Source organism: Eurosta solidaginis, chromosome 1 (genome assembly GCF_040869045.1).
Source record: "Eurosta solidaginis isolate ZX-2024a chromosome 1, ASM4086904v1, whole genome shotgun sequence".
NCBI classification, from domain to species: Eukaryota; Metazoa; Arthropoda; class Insecta; order Diptera; family Tephritidae; genus Eurosta; species Eurosta solidaginis.
This window is the reverse complement of record NC_090319.1, coordinates 62,467,527-62,480,762: the sequence shown is the minus strand read 5'-3', so window position 1 is coordinate 62,480,762 and position 13,236 is coordinate 62,467,527. Positions and strand designations below refer to the sequence as shown.

General features: G+C 34.7%; 1 protein-coding gene across 7 annotated transcripts in view; it reads left to right on the top strand.

Annotated features, from left to right (window-relative positions):
- MICU3 (Mitochondrial calcium uptake 3) overlaps window positions 1-13,236 on the top strand; it is a 66,255-nt gene that overhangs the window by 21,385 nt on the left and 31,634 nt on the right. For 2 of the 7 annotated variants that reach the window (XM_067756564.1, XM_067756571.1), the window contains 6 exons: window positions 2,305-2,352; window positions 2,440-2,522; window positions 3,112-3,174; window positions 3,464-3,565; window positions 5,487-5,588; window positions 12,783-13,188. In XM_067756564.1, the coding sequence (XP_067612665.1) occupies window positions 2,305-2,352; window positions 2,440-2,522; window positions 3,112-3,174; window positions 3,464-3,565; window positions 5,487-5,588; window positions 12,783-13,188 (804 nt within the window). The remainder of the gene's footprint in view (window positions 1-2,304; window positions 2,353-2,439; window positions 2,523-3,111; window positions 3,175-3,463; window positions 3,566-5,486; window positions 5,589-12,782; window positions 13,189-13,236) is intronic. The other 5 variants (XM_067756585.1, XM_067756576.1, XM_067756593.1 and 2 more) reach the window with 5 other exon arrangements.

The window sequence follows — 13,236 nt, the reverse complement described above, 5'->3', positions numbered from 1 at the left end:
GTTAACACAACTGATCTCATTGGTCATTTCAACAGCGATCAAGAGTCAATACATGAGCAAATTTTAAAGAGAATTTTACGCTCACTGCGCTCTCTACTTTGTACTTATGACGATGGCGTGCTCCCCCTATCGCACCGAAGGCCCTGGGTCCACACCCCGGGCAAAGCAACATCAAAATTTTAGAAACAAGCTTTTTCAATTAGAAGAAATTTTTTTAAGCGCTGTCGCCCCTCGGCAGTGTTCGGCAAGCTCTCCGAGTGTATTTCTGCCATGAAATGCTTTCAGTGAAAACTCATATGCCTTGTAGATGTTGTTCGGAGTCGGCATAAAACAAGTAGGTCCCGTCCCGCCAATTTGTAAGAAAAATTAAAAAGGAGCACGACGCAAATTGTAAGAGAATTTCGGCCTAAAATCTCTTCGGAGTTTATCGCGCCTTACATTTATTTACATATTTATATGGCAACATAGGTACTTTCATACAAAGCTGTCGCAACAATTTTTTTGTTCATTTGACTACTAAAACGGTCAATTACGAATCAACGATTTGTGTGCAGTTGATTCAACATCTTGTTGCGATGGATAAAAATTGACAGAAATTTTTGCTGAATTTACCCGTATTTCGGTTGATTTTACCAGTCTTTTTCCTTCAGTGTACCCTAAAGTATGCAATGTTTGACAGAAAGCCCTTGCTGTAAGGGCATGGGTGTGATATTTCTCAAGGTATTTAGTTTGCTATGTGCGTTAGAATACCACTTCCAATGCCATGCCAATTATCAAATGTGCATGGTGTGTGAATATCTACATTTATCTGCATACAGGGTTATGTCAAAATATGTATTTTTATTCAACCTAATCTTCATGCACGTTGCTCCGAAACTATCTGCCATTTATAGTACACTTAATGTACAGCAGCGAACAGAAAAGTAGCAGTGGCAATTTTTATCAAATCTCGTCAATTATTTTTTTTTTCATTTTCGAAACTTGTCTATGAGTTTTGTGACTGAAACTATGCAAATCAATCATAAAAACGTGTTGGAAAAAAATTTTAATTCGAGAAAATTTTACGAAAGTTTCGATATTTTTTTTTTCTTCAGTTCTCTGATAGGAAGAAAATATTGTCAAGAAGCAAAAACAATTTGAGAGACCTTTGACTAATACTTTGTTAGATTAATTGGGCAGCAAAACGGCATACTCTCAGAAAAATTTAAAGAACTCCGAATAAAAAGTTCAAAATTTTCGTAAAATTTTCTCATATTTTATCGAAATATTTTCGACATTAATTTGCATACTTTTAGCTATAAAATTCATAAAATTGCTTCTTAAAATATTAAAAATAAGAAAAGAATCCCATATCTCTAGTGCCGTTTTCTTTCTGAAATGAAAAATCATTAGAAGAAAGCACAACACCGTAAGCGATTTGTGTCCAAAAAAGTTTTAAAAACTTTGACGGAAAATCGTTCCTATATACATCAGTTATCCATCTTGTCGGGAAATCAATAAAACAAAATAATCTATGGATACCAATTTTCCCGAGAGTGCATTAGAAACAGATCTCTATAGTTGTATAGGGAAAGACTGGGAGCAGTAATAGAGAGGTGCAAAAGAGAGAGAGATCGAGTAACGGAGAAACTGGAGAAGGGGGAGAGCAATAGAAAGGTATAAGGATATGATGAAAGAAAACTACAGAAATGGTGGAGCCGCAGTAAAGAGGGGAGAAGAGGAGAGGAGAGAAAGAGAACGATATCAAGACAACGGTATCTGCTTAGTTTGGTTTCAGGCTGTAGAAAAATGTTGCTTTGTTTAAAATAAATTTGGGTATCAAAACGCTGCGGATTTAAGTGAATATATTCAGAACCAAGAAGCCGGATCTAATACAAGCAATTCGCACCGGAAATTTCGTTCTATAGAGTCTCGACAAATCGAAAGCCCTTGTAACCAAAAGGTCAATGGAATAATAAATAGAAGATTTCCAAATATATTGATCACCCGCTACCAAACCGTTGTAATTTTCAAATATCGTATTCATCGACTGCAAACTCGATGGCAAGATTTCCCCATATGTTGTAGGAATTTTCCTAGAAATTGCTGGATCCTTACGCCACCCAAACGAAATTGGTTCCAATGTTGCATTGTAATCGGGTTCTCCACTATATTAAAGTTTCGTTAAAAAAAGATGCTTTTGTGCTGGAACCTTATACAGCAGTTTACAAAATTTCAATTAAGACCAATCAAATTAAAACTAAAATTTAACTATAAAACTATTGGTAGAAATAAATTTTTATAAAATTTTTTTTTTAATTTCAGGTATCGTCTCTTACACAGAATATCTCTTTCTCTTATCGGTTTTGACAAGTGAGTGGAATATAAATTGTTGGTGTTTTTGTTTGATTATTTATCTTCTTTATGATTATTACTTCTTCTTACTTATACGTTTTGCAGAGCCAATTTCCGGGTTTCGTATTGCATTCAACATGTTTGATACAGATGGCAATCATCGCGTCGAAAAGGATGAATTTCTAGTGGTAAGTGAACTAAAATAGTTGGTCAAATATTTGCGTTGCCTTTGGGTGATCAACCGATCTACTTTTGGAGGAGAGCGTTCACAAAATATGTAAGCATTAGTTATCTAACTTTTTATAGCAAATTTTGCTAATTTTAACTTACAATGTGAAGAGTTCATAGGAGCTCGTAAAATATACTTACATAATTGTCAGCTATCTCTCGTGGAACACTTAAATAATAATGCCAATATTTTTGTATGTTTTCTGAGGTTATGCCGTGAATCACAATACATGAGTCTTGATCATGGATCGAAACCCATTTTCGCTCAAATGAAAAATTTTTATTTTCAAACCATTTGTAAAGGTTATCTACTTTTTTAAATATTGCGATTGAAATCATGGGTTTTAATCAGCGATCGCAAAACGCGATACGTACCTCAAAACTTCTATTTATTTAAATGTTATTTAATACAATTTAGTAACTTTCTTTACACATTTTTGTTTAGTACTTTCACTCAATAATTATTTTTTTTTACATTTTTTTATTCTTTTTACTTCATTTTTATTTAATTAATTAATTTTTTTCCTTTGCGTTACTTATTTACTTCAGATCTTAAGAATTTTGGGTGGAACATTCAAACGGTCCAAATTCGACGATGAGACAAGCAGACTTGTAAGCATTTATTTTTAATTTAAACAACTTAATTGGGTGCTAGAGAAGTTACTAATTTCTGTATCACGTGAATAGTGGTAAAATGTGTGTAATTTGCATATATACATTTTTTTTTTATTTCCTTAATTTCTACTAGCCAGCAGGAACAGTTTCGCGCAATATAATAATAGGTTGTTTAGTTAATCAAATTCGCAGTTCAGCTTTAATGTTTTCAATATTAAAACTATTCATTTGTATTTACTCATTATCTGTTGACTGTTTTCTTTAATAATTACAATATTTAATTTAGTTATTAAGTTTAATTTGGACTAGAGAAACTGCGGAAGCATATTATAAAGAAGCTATGAAAAAGAAAGAAGGAAAACAGGATAACACAGTTAAAATACCAATAGTAAGTTAATTTATGTGAAATAATTTAAAGTTGCGTTCTTTCTTGATTTAATACATATTTGTTTACTTTGCGTTTATTGTTTATAGTTACTTAATTACTTAAAGCAAAAACTCTTTTATTTTGAGTTATTTTTAACAAGTAAAACTATATCTTATGGCTACTGTGCTAGTCCCAGCGTCTAAGTGAGATCCCAGCTTACCTTAACTTCTTTGTGAGTAAATTTACTTACTGTACCATAACTTCAATTGTTTTGAGTTTTTAAATGTATGTTTGTTATTTTCTATTTTGGTTATGTTATTTTATTTAGTTCTAATTGTCGTTTGCTTTTTGTTGTTATGTGTATGTATTTATTTACTACTGCTCCTTAAGTTATTAAGGGAAGTTTACATATGTGATGATCGTGGTTTCGTGTTATCTACAGCGTTAACTTTAACACAGGTGCCAAACTGTGATTACCTACTAGAGCTCGTATGCTGAAAGTTTGAGTATTGCCATTTGTAAACAAAATCGCTGCATTTTTTGTTAGAACTATAAACTTCAATCATTGACTAAGAACAATAGATACACACAAGCTGAATGACTCTGAATTGAGACAACGCACGGTATTAGATTTATCATGCACCCCTTTCAGAGCCTCAACAATTTTGCTAGATATAAAGTTTCTCAAGGTTATTCCCTAGTAATCGAACTTGGTGTCTTCACACGCAAGAGAGTATACTGAATCGAATACCACCTAGCTTTGGAACATAACAAAAGTGCTACAATTTTGACTACCCTCACTCAACCGCACTGAAATTGCGCTTTTTGCTGTTGTCAAGTACCTGAAATCAAAGTTTATGATGTGGCTATACACAGCTGGGGTACCACCTATACTAAGGTACGAAGCAATATTATACTACCCGCCGTAGAGAAGCAATATCATTGCAAAGCACTGAACAGTGAACAGTATACAATGGGTAGCCTGCGCAGGAGTTTCGCAAGAACTGAAGTACTGTCCAGTTACCTCTGGACCTTCAAATTCGTATAACTGCTACAGAATTAGACTTAAGACTAAGGCAATTTAGGTACTGTAACGAGAAGCAATACGGCCACCATGGTATCTGGAACGGGCTTCCCTGTGAGGACACAACATCAGATTACAAACAGAAACATGACAGTGGCAATTTTTATGAAACTTCATCAATAAAATTCTTCTCTTATTATTTTCGATGTTTTAAGGAAAAACTTTGATAAATTTTGTAACTCAAACTATGCAAACAAATCTCAAACACGTTTTCAAAAAAAATTTAAAACAAATCACAAAAACGTTATCGAAAAAATTTGAATGTTGAAAAATGTTGTTTCGAACTTTTTATTTGGAATTCTCTGAATTTTTTGAGTATGTAGTTTTGTAGCTCAATCATTTTAACAAAGTACAAGTTATTGGTCTATCAAAATTTGCATTGATTTTTGGCAACCTTTTTTTTCGAACGGTGTTTTAGATTTTCTCCATACAAAGTGCGAAATTTTTTTTATATGATAGAAATGCGAATTTTGAAAGGCAAATAAATACATATAACACCCAAATACAATATTCGAAATTTTTTTAAATTCTTTTGAAAACGCTTTCACAAAAAAATGCCACGCTTTGAAAAAAAAATGCCACTGCCACTTTTCTGTTCGCTGCTGAGCCTATCATCATTAAAATCGTGAAACTTGAGCTCATGTATTCTTTTGGTATTGCATATTATTTTTCCCACGTTTTTTCGCCATAGGTCTTAAATCATGGAGTTACATTCTTCTCATTCCGATGGAAACATTGCAATGTTTTAATTGAGATACCTTGAAAGTACATTTGTAAACTTGCCTGCAAAAAATTTTTTTCTTTACTAAACTAATCGCATGATATCCATTTGTACTAAAACTAACATGCTTTTGCTAGATGGAGAGGATTTTTAGTGGTGTTTGGAAAGGTAAACGACGCCCCAAGGATGATCGTGACAAAAAGCAGTCTAAAGAAGAGGATGCAATTGAACGTGCACAGGTATAATAATTTTTATTACTGAATGAGTTAGAAGCCTGAAAGACTTAATAGGCTATTTTGATTTCAATTAGTTATCGTACTATGAAATTTACAAGCGTCCATCGATTTTAATAGATCGGTCGATTAATACGATGGTAGATAATATGCAAAGTGGTATTGTGTAAAATTTTCCAATTCCAACAAGCACACATTGGTTGTTAAAGAAATCTTTTGGAAATTTTCAGAAATGTTTTGGTTTACAAAATACGAGAATATTTATTGCATTCGTTTCGATAAAAATCGATAAAAATTTTACCAGTTTCGTTGAACAAATGAATTGAATGTATGATGTGGATTAAAATTGATTCGAAACCTCAAAACTCATGGTTCAACTATATGGTTGGCCATCTCTACAGCGACAACATACTGTGGCGAATATTTGCTCGCTATGCTATTGGTAAATAAACACAACAACAAAAACAGCAAGCAGCCACTCTTATGTACATGTACACATTAAAGCAAGCAACACTTACGTACATCGAAGGCGACGAAGAATATCTCACATACACATATCGCTCATTTACTGCGACGTCGTCATAACTCAAAAAACACAATTTTCTAGGGGAGCCATTCAAAGATTTTAACTGCCATATGTTGCTCATATAAAGGCATATTTTCATTTTTATACCACGTGCTAAATTTTTCACTGATCACGAAGATTTTTTTATACAACATAGAGCTCGAATCGAACCTTGAATCATTTATCAATAGGCCGATAAAAACAAAAACAATTGCAACATAGATCATGATATTGGGTAGGTTAATGTGTTATTAACTCAAAAGTCATGTCTTTTGAGTTATGACGACGTTGCAGCAAATGAGCGATATGTAGTCGACAGCTAAGAGCAGAAGTTGTTACTCACATATACATTTATATAGCTAAGTAACCAGGCATGAGATACAACTGTTCTAGAAGGTGAAACGTCTAGACCTTAAGACAAATATGCGAACGAGGCAACAGCGCAAGCTGAAGAATAGTCAATCAGTTTGATTTAAACACGCTATTAGTTGTGAAGTAGAATTGCTGAGTAGTACTCCCAAAGTAGTCTAAATAAAGACCATTTTACAAAACTGAATATTGGAGTTATTTATTCGACAGTTCAGCGATTCGAACGTTAGCAGAAGGCGAATAATTATCAGAATTCCTCAAAATTCGTTACAACACCTTTGCTCAGTTTGTCAAAATCTGCGTGGCGGTGTTAGGCGAATGGAATGGAGAGGAAACATAAAATGTTGCAATTATTGTGTGTTGTGGGAAAATAATGCGCTAAACTAGATGCATTTATCAAAAAAATAACTTAAAGTGATCTGAAACTATTTTTTAGAAAAAAATTTACCACCACGGCAGTAAACAATTGTCAATGTGTTGGTTAAATTTTGCATTTACCATCTCATTTTGACAATCCCTATGCCAATGATCAGCTGATGAGATGAGCCAACCATATAATTGAGCCATGCTCAAAACTCATATTGATTTTTGACGTTTTTTTTTCCTTACTTTTTTAGATTTTCTTCCATATAAAAATAAATGTTTCACACTTTGTATGGAGGGTAATCTAAAGCACCCTTCGGAGGCCTATAGGTAATACTACATACTCAAAAAACTCATAGAACTCTAAATAAAATGTTTGATGTATTCTCAAATTTTTTTTAAATTTTTTTTTTAATTCAGTATTAAATTTATTGAAAAATCTGATAGAAGTTGCGCTTGCTATTTTTTTGTTCTCTGCTGTATAATCCCCTTCCGCCATCACCTTCTGTGGATCAAAAAGTTAATAGGTCGTAAACTAATTGCGAAATTAAAAAAAAAATTCGCGCTTTTTTGGAGTGCTTCCCTCTTTGGAGAGCACCCTCGTAATGACTGACTTCCACTTCCCTGATCGAAATGCGATTTAGCTAGTATTTTGTTGCGTATTAGTCGCTTTAACAAGGGATGACGAAAAATCGTTCCAATATACATCATTTATCCCCCCTGTCGGAAAATCAACAAAACAAAATAAACCCAAACAAGTAAGGAAGGCTAAGTTCGGGTGTAACCGAACATTACATACTCAGCTGAGAGCTTTGGAGACAAAATAAGGGAAAATCACCATGTACGAAAATGTAATGTGTTCGCATGACATGGGTATCAAATGGAAGGTATTAAAGAGTATTTTAAAAGCGAGTAGGCCATAGTTTTATAGGTTGACACCTTTTCGAGAAATCGCCATAATGGTGGACCAGGGGTGACTCTAGAATGTGTTTGTACGATATGGGTATCAAATGAAAGGTGGTAATGAGTAGTTTAAAAGGGAGTGGGCCCTAGCTCTATAGGTGGACGCCTTTTCGAGATATCGCCATAAAGGTGGACCAGGGGTGACTCTAGAATGTGTTTGTACGATATGGGTATCAAATTAAAGGTATTAACCTTAGTTGTATATGTGAAGGCGTTTTCGAGATATCTACCAAAATGTGGACCAGGGTGACCCAGAACATCATCTGTCGGGTACCCCTAATTTATTTATATATGTAGTACCACCAACAGTAGTCCTGTCATGATTCCAAGGGCTTTTGATTTCGCCCTGCAGAACTTTTTCATTTTCTTCTACTTAATATGGTAGGTGCCACACCCATTTTACAAAGTTTTTTCTAAAGTTATATTTTGCGTCAAAAAACTAATCCAATCACCATGTTTCATCCCTTTTTCTTATTTGGTATAGAATTATGGCATTTTTTTCATTTTTCGAAATTTTCGATATCGAAAAGGTAGGCGTGGTCATAGTCGGATTTCGCCAATTCTTAATACCTAGATAAAGTGAGTTCGCGGGTTTGAATCGAGCTCAGGGCCTAACAATACTTATTTTATCATCATTATTGTTATGATAAATTTTTCTTAATTGAAAAAAATTATTAAATTAGAATAGAAGAAAGAAAAAATTAGACAACTGCCAAAGCCCGTTATATAGATCCATTTCGGGAACTGCTAAATTCCTTCATCGGCAACGTTTAGGCGCCACTGCCATAACCATTCAGCCATCACAGCGGTTTTTTGTTTGTCTTCATTGTTCCTACTTCTATTCTGGTTCTTGCCAATTGATTCACAGCACTGTGACATCTGTTGCAGAATGGATGTGAAAATTGGACTTGTTTGATGGCAATGATGCCATAGTGTCATATTTTATTTACACTTTTTCCCCGTGCTCTGGCATGCATTAACAATTTTTGTTTTCATATCGGCCTACTGATTTGTAAGATCGCGGGTTTTAATCGAGCTCAAGGCCTAACAATAATTATTTTATCATCATTATTGTTATGATAAATTTTTTCTTAATTGAAAGACAACAAAAATTGTTAAAGTGAGTTCAGATAAGTACGTGAACTAAGTTTAGTAAAGATATATCGATTTTTGCTCAAGTTATCGTGTTAACGGCCGAGCGGAAGGACAGACGGTCGACTGTGTATAAAAACTGGGCATGGCTTCAACCGATTTCTCCTATTTTCACAGAAAACAGTTATCGTCATAGAAGCTATGCCCTTACCAGAGTTTACAAGGATGTGTAAATTTGTGTTCGACTTATGGCATTAAAAGTATTCTAGATAAATTAAATGAAAAAGTGCGGAGCCACGCCCCATTTTAAATTTTCTTTTATTTTTGTATTTTGCTGCACCATATCACTACTGGAGTTGAATGTTGACATAATAGGGGGACTCATGATAGCATATAAACTTATAAGGTGTAAAATTATATCCATTTACACACGCTGTTATATTTATTTTTTATTTATTTATTTATTATTTAAAGTCGACGACAAACTATGGTCGACTGCATAATATAAAAGATATATAAATATACAACTCAAAAGATAAAATTTAAGATATATCGAGCTTTCAACAATGTTATATTACAAACAAAGAAATATTAATGAACATTACTATTTAATTTCAGAATATAATAATAATAAGAAATATGAGCAGAAATAAGATCTTATGCCGAAATCTTATACTGGCGGAATGCATCAGATTCCGCTCAGCATGATTTCGGAATGCGGTGGATTCCAATCTCCCTGTTGGAATGCAACAAGATTCCAATCAGCATGTCATGGGAATCCGGCAGTGCTAAGAGTAGTGTAATGAGGATACGCCATCACAAGGCATAAAAAAGTAACATGACCTGTGTTGTTGGAATGCACCGGATTCCAATCAGCTCGATGCCTGACCCATAAGATTATACTGCCGGAATGCATACGATTCCGGTCAGTGACTCTTGAAAAAGCATGTTTTTTACGTTGTTGGAATGCACCAGATTCCAATCAACACAGTACTGTCTTGTTCCTTCATAATGAGACATGTTGATAAATGTTCCTCCATCCTTAAGCGAGATAGTTCCTGTTTTTTTATCGAAGAATAAAATGCCGGTAAATTAAATTAGCTTGTATCTCTTAAATTAGATAGGCAAGTATTGCATTACGTATAGTGGCAAAAGTACATTCAAGACTGATGCAGCTATACAAGTCATTGTAGTGCGCGCACCAGATAAGAAGAGGATTATTTTTAGCAAAGTTTCGTCGACAAAGGGGTAAATAGAAAGGAACGTAGTGTCTGGATACTCTAGGGGGAACCGCAAAAAACAAGCGGCTGAGGAGGTCCGCGGAATCAATTTCTCCAATAATGAGCTGATGGATGAACAATACCCCCAGTAATATTCTCCGATTTTCCAGAGTGGGTAAGTTAATAAGAAGAAGTCTACTTCTGTATGGAGGAAGGTGGAGACTTGAGTCCCAATTAAGGCCGCGCAATGCAAATATCAAAAATTTCTTTTGAACTGACTCAAGACGCTTTATATGCTTTTGAGAAACAGGGGACCAAACGCATGAGCAATACTCGAGTAATGGACGAACCAGCGATGTGTAAAGAACCTTAGTGAGGTACGGATCATCGAACTCTTTAGCCCATCTTTTAACAAATCCAAGTAAACCCAACGCTTTGTTGGCTAAAGATGAAATATGCATGTTAAAATTCAATTTCGGATCAAAAAGAACACCTAGATCATTTGCAATAGATATACGCTCCAAAGGCGTACCATCTATTACATAAGATTTCAATGCTGGCTTCACTCGGTGAAATGTCATATGCTTACATTTAGAGCAATTTAAAGCTAATAAATTTGTTGTGCACCAACATTGGAACGAGTCCAAGTTGGCCTGAAGAAGATCCAAGGAACTCAAATCGGTGGGACAGTAAGTGTAGCAAAGTTTTACATCATCCGCATACATTATAGTATGGGAATATAATATTGTCTGTGGCAAGTCATTAATGAAAAGGGCAAAGAGCAAAGGGCCTAGATGACTTCCCTGGGGTACGCCGGAGGAAACTCCGAACGATTCCGACAGATTGCACTTGAACAGGACTTTTTGGGTCCGGTTAGAAAGATAGCTTTTCAGCCACATTAATAGGTGAAACGGAAAGCCCAGTAAATCAAGCTTATGAATAAGCAACTCGTGGTTGACGGTATCAAATGCTTTGCTGAAGTCCGTGTAGATGACATCCGTTTGCTTGTTCGCTAAAAATCCTTCCATAACTATAGAGGTGAATACAAGCAAATTTGTAGTGGTTGACCTTTGACGAATAAAACCGTGTTGGCATGGAGATAAAAGACTAGAACACTGATATTGCAGTTGATTGGTGACAATCTGTTCAAAGACTTTAGGAATGACTGAAAGTTTAGCAATACCCCTGTAGTTTTCAACTTTTGACCTACTACCTTTTTTATGCAGGGGTATAATAAAAGACTGTTTCCAAAGTGCCGGGAATGACGCAGATCCCAGAGATAGCTCAAATAATTTTAAAGTAGGCTCATACATGTTTTCGGCGCAGTACCTAAGCACGCAGCTAGGAACACCGTCCGGTCCCGGAGAAAAACGCACCTAGTAATACTCTTGATAAACTTGATTGTTTATCAGCTGTATTATTGCCGAACAATATTTTTTGATTGTTATACAAATTAAAAAATGCCAAGACTAAGTGAAAAATCAGCCTTTACTTGCTGATGTTGGAGATTTTTGATGAAAATGCCGTCTGTAATGTCTGCAAGGATTGATTCCTTTGAATTTACCGCGTTTACACAATGAAATGTGCGCGTAAATTTATACAAATTGTGTAAATGATTTTTCATACAAAATTTGACAGCTCGTGCGTAAACTAGATAAATTTATACGTTTACACACTTTATAAGGCATTTATACGGTTACATGAGTCCCCCTAATTTACTTATATACTGAAAAGATATTAATTTTTTTGTTTAAATTGGACTTTAAACAAATTTTTTTAAGTGAGCGTGTTCGTCATCCGATATTCCTAGTTTTTATTCAAAACACATATAGTAACAGGAGTAACGTTCCTGCTAAATTTCATCATGATATCTTGAACGACTACCAAATTACAGCCTGCAAAACTTTTAAATTACCTTCTTTCAAAAGTGGGCGGTGTCATGCCCATTGGCCAAAATTTTACTAATTTTCTATTCTGCGTCATAAGGTCAAGCCACCCACCAAATTTCATCGCTTTATCCGTCTTTGGTAATGAATTATCGCACTTTTTCGGTTTTTCGAAATTTTCGATATCGAAAAAGTGGGCGTGGTTATAGTCCGATTTCGTTCATTTTAAATAGCGATCTGAGATGAGTGCCCAGGAATTTACTTACTCAATTTCATTTAGATACTTCAAAATTTACTCAAGTTATCATGTTTAGGGACAGAAGGACGGACAGCTAAATGAATTTCTTTTTTCGCCTAGGTTATTAAGATATATAGAAGTCTATATCTATCTCAATTAGTTTATGCCATTACGGGGTACAGTTATTTTTTGATCCACCGAAGTTTCTTCGCTAACTACTGATTCTTTCCTTCAATTGTCATTCATGACCTTTTAAAGACTTCCAATATATCACTTCTTTATGAAACCTTTGGAAACCACAATTTTCTTAATGATGTTTATCGAATGGCATAGCTATAATATATACTAGTTTTAACCGAAATATACCAACTCCAAAAATTGTTTACTTAAATTAATTAACGCATGGAAGGGTTCTTCACAAACTCATCACTTGCTACATTAATAAGCCTTAAAACTCATCACACCATAATAAAAAAAACATAATTTCTTCATAATTGGCCACAGGACGACTACATCGACGATGAGGAGGGTCTGCAACGCAAACATCGCATAGACACAACACTTCAAATACATTTGTTTGGCAAGAAGGGTAACCAAGGTCTCAACTATGATGGCTTTCACAAATTCATGGATAATTTGCAAACTGAGGTGCTTGAATTGGAATTTAATGAATTTTCGAAAGGCAATGTTGCGATTACAGAAAATGATTTTGCCAAGATTTTGTTGCGTTACACATACCTAAATACCGAGGAGTATGATGCCTATTTGGAGCGTTTAATGGATCGCATTAAGGTGGAGCATGGCATAACATTCGAAGAGTTTCGTGACTTTTGTCGTTTTCTCAATAATCTTGAGGATTTTGCTATTGCTATGCGCATGTATACGCTTGCCGATCGTGCTATATCGCAAAGTATGTTTGATAATTTTGCAGTTTTTTTTTAGAGACTAATTTAAAAAT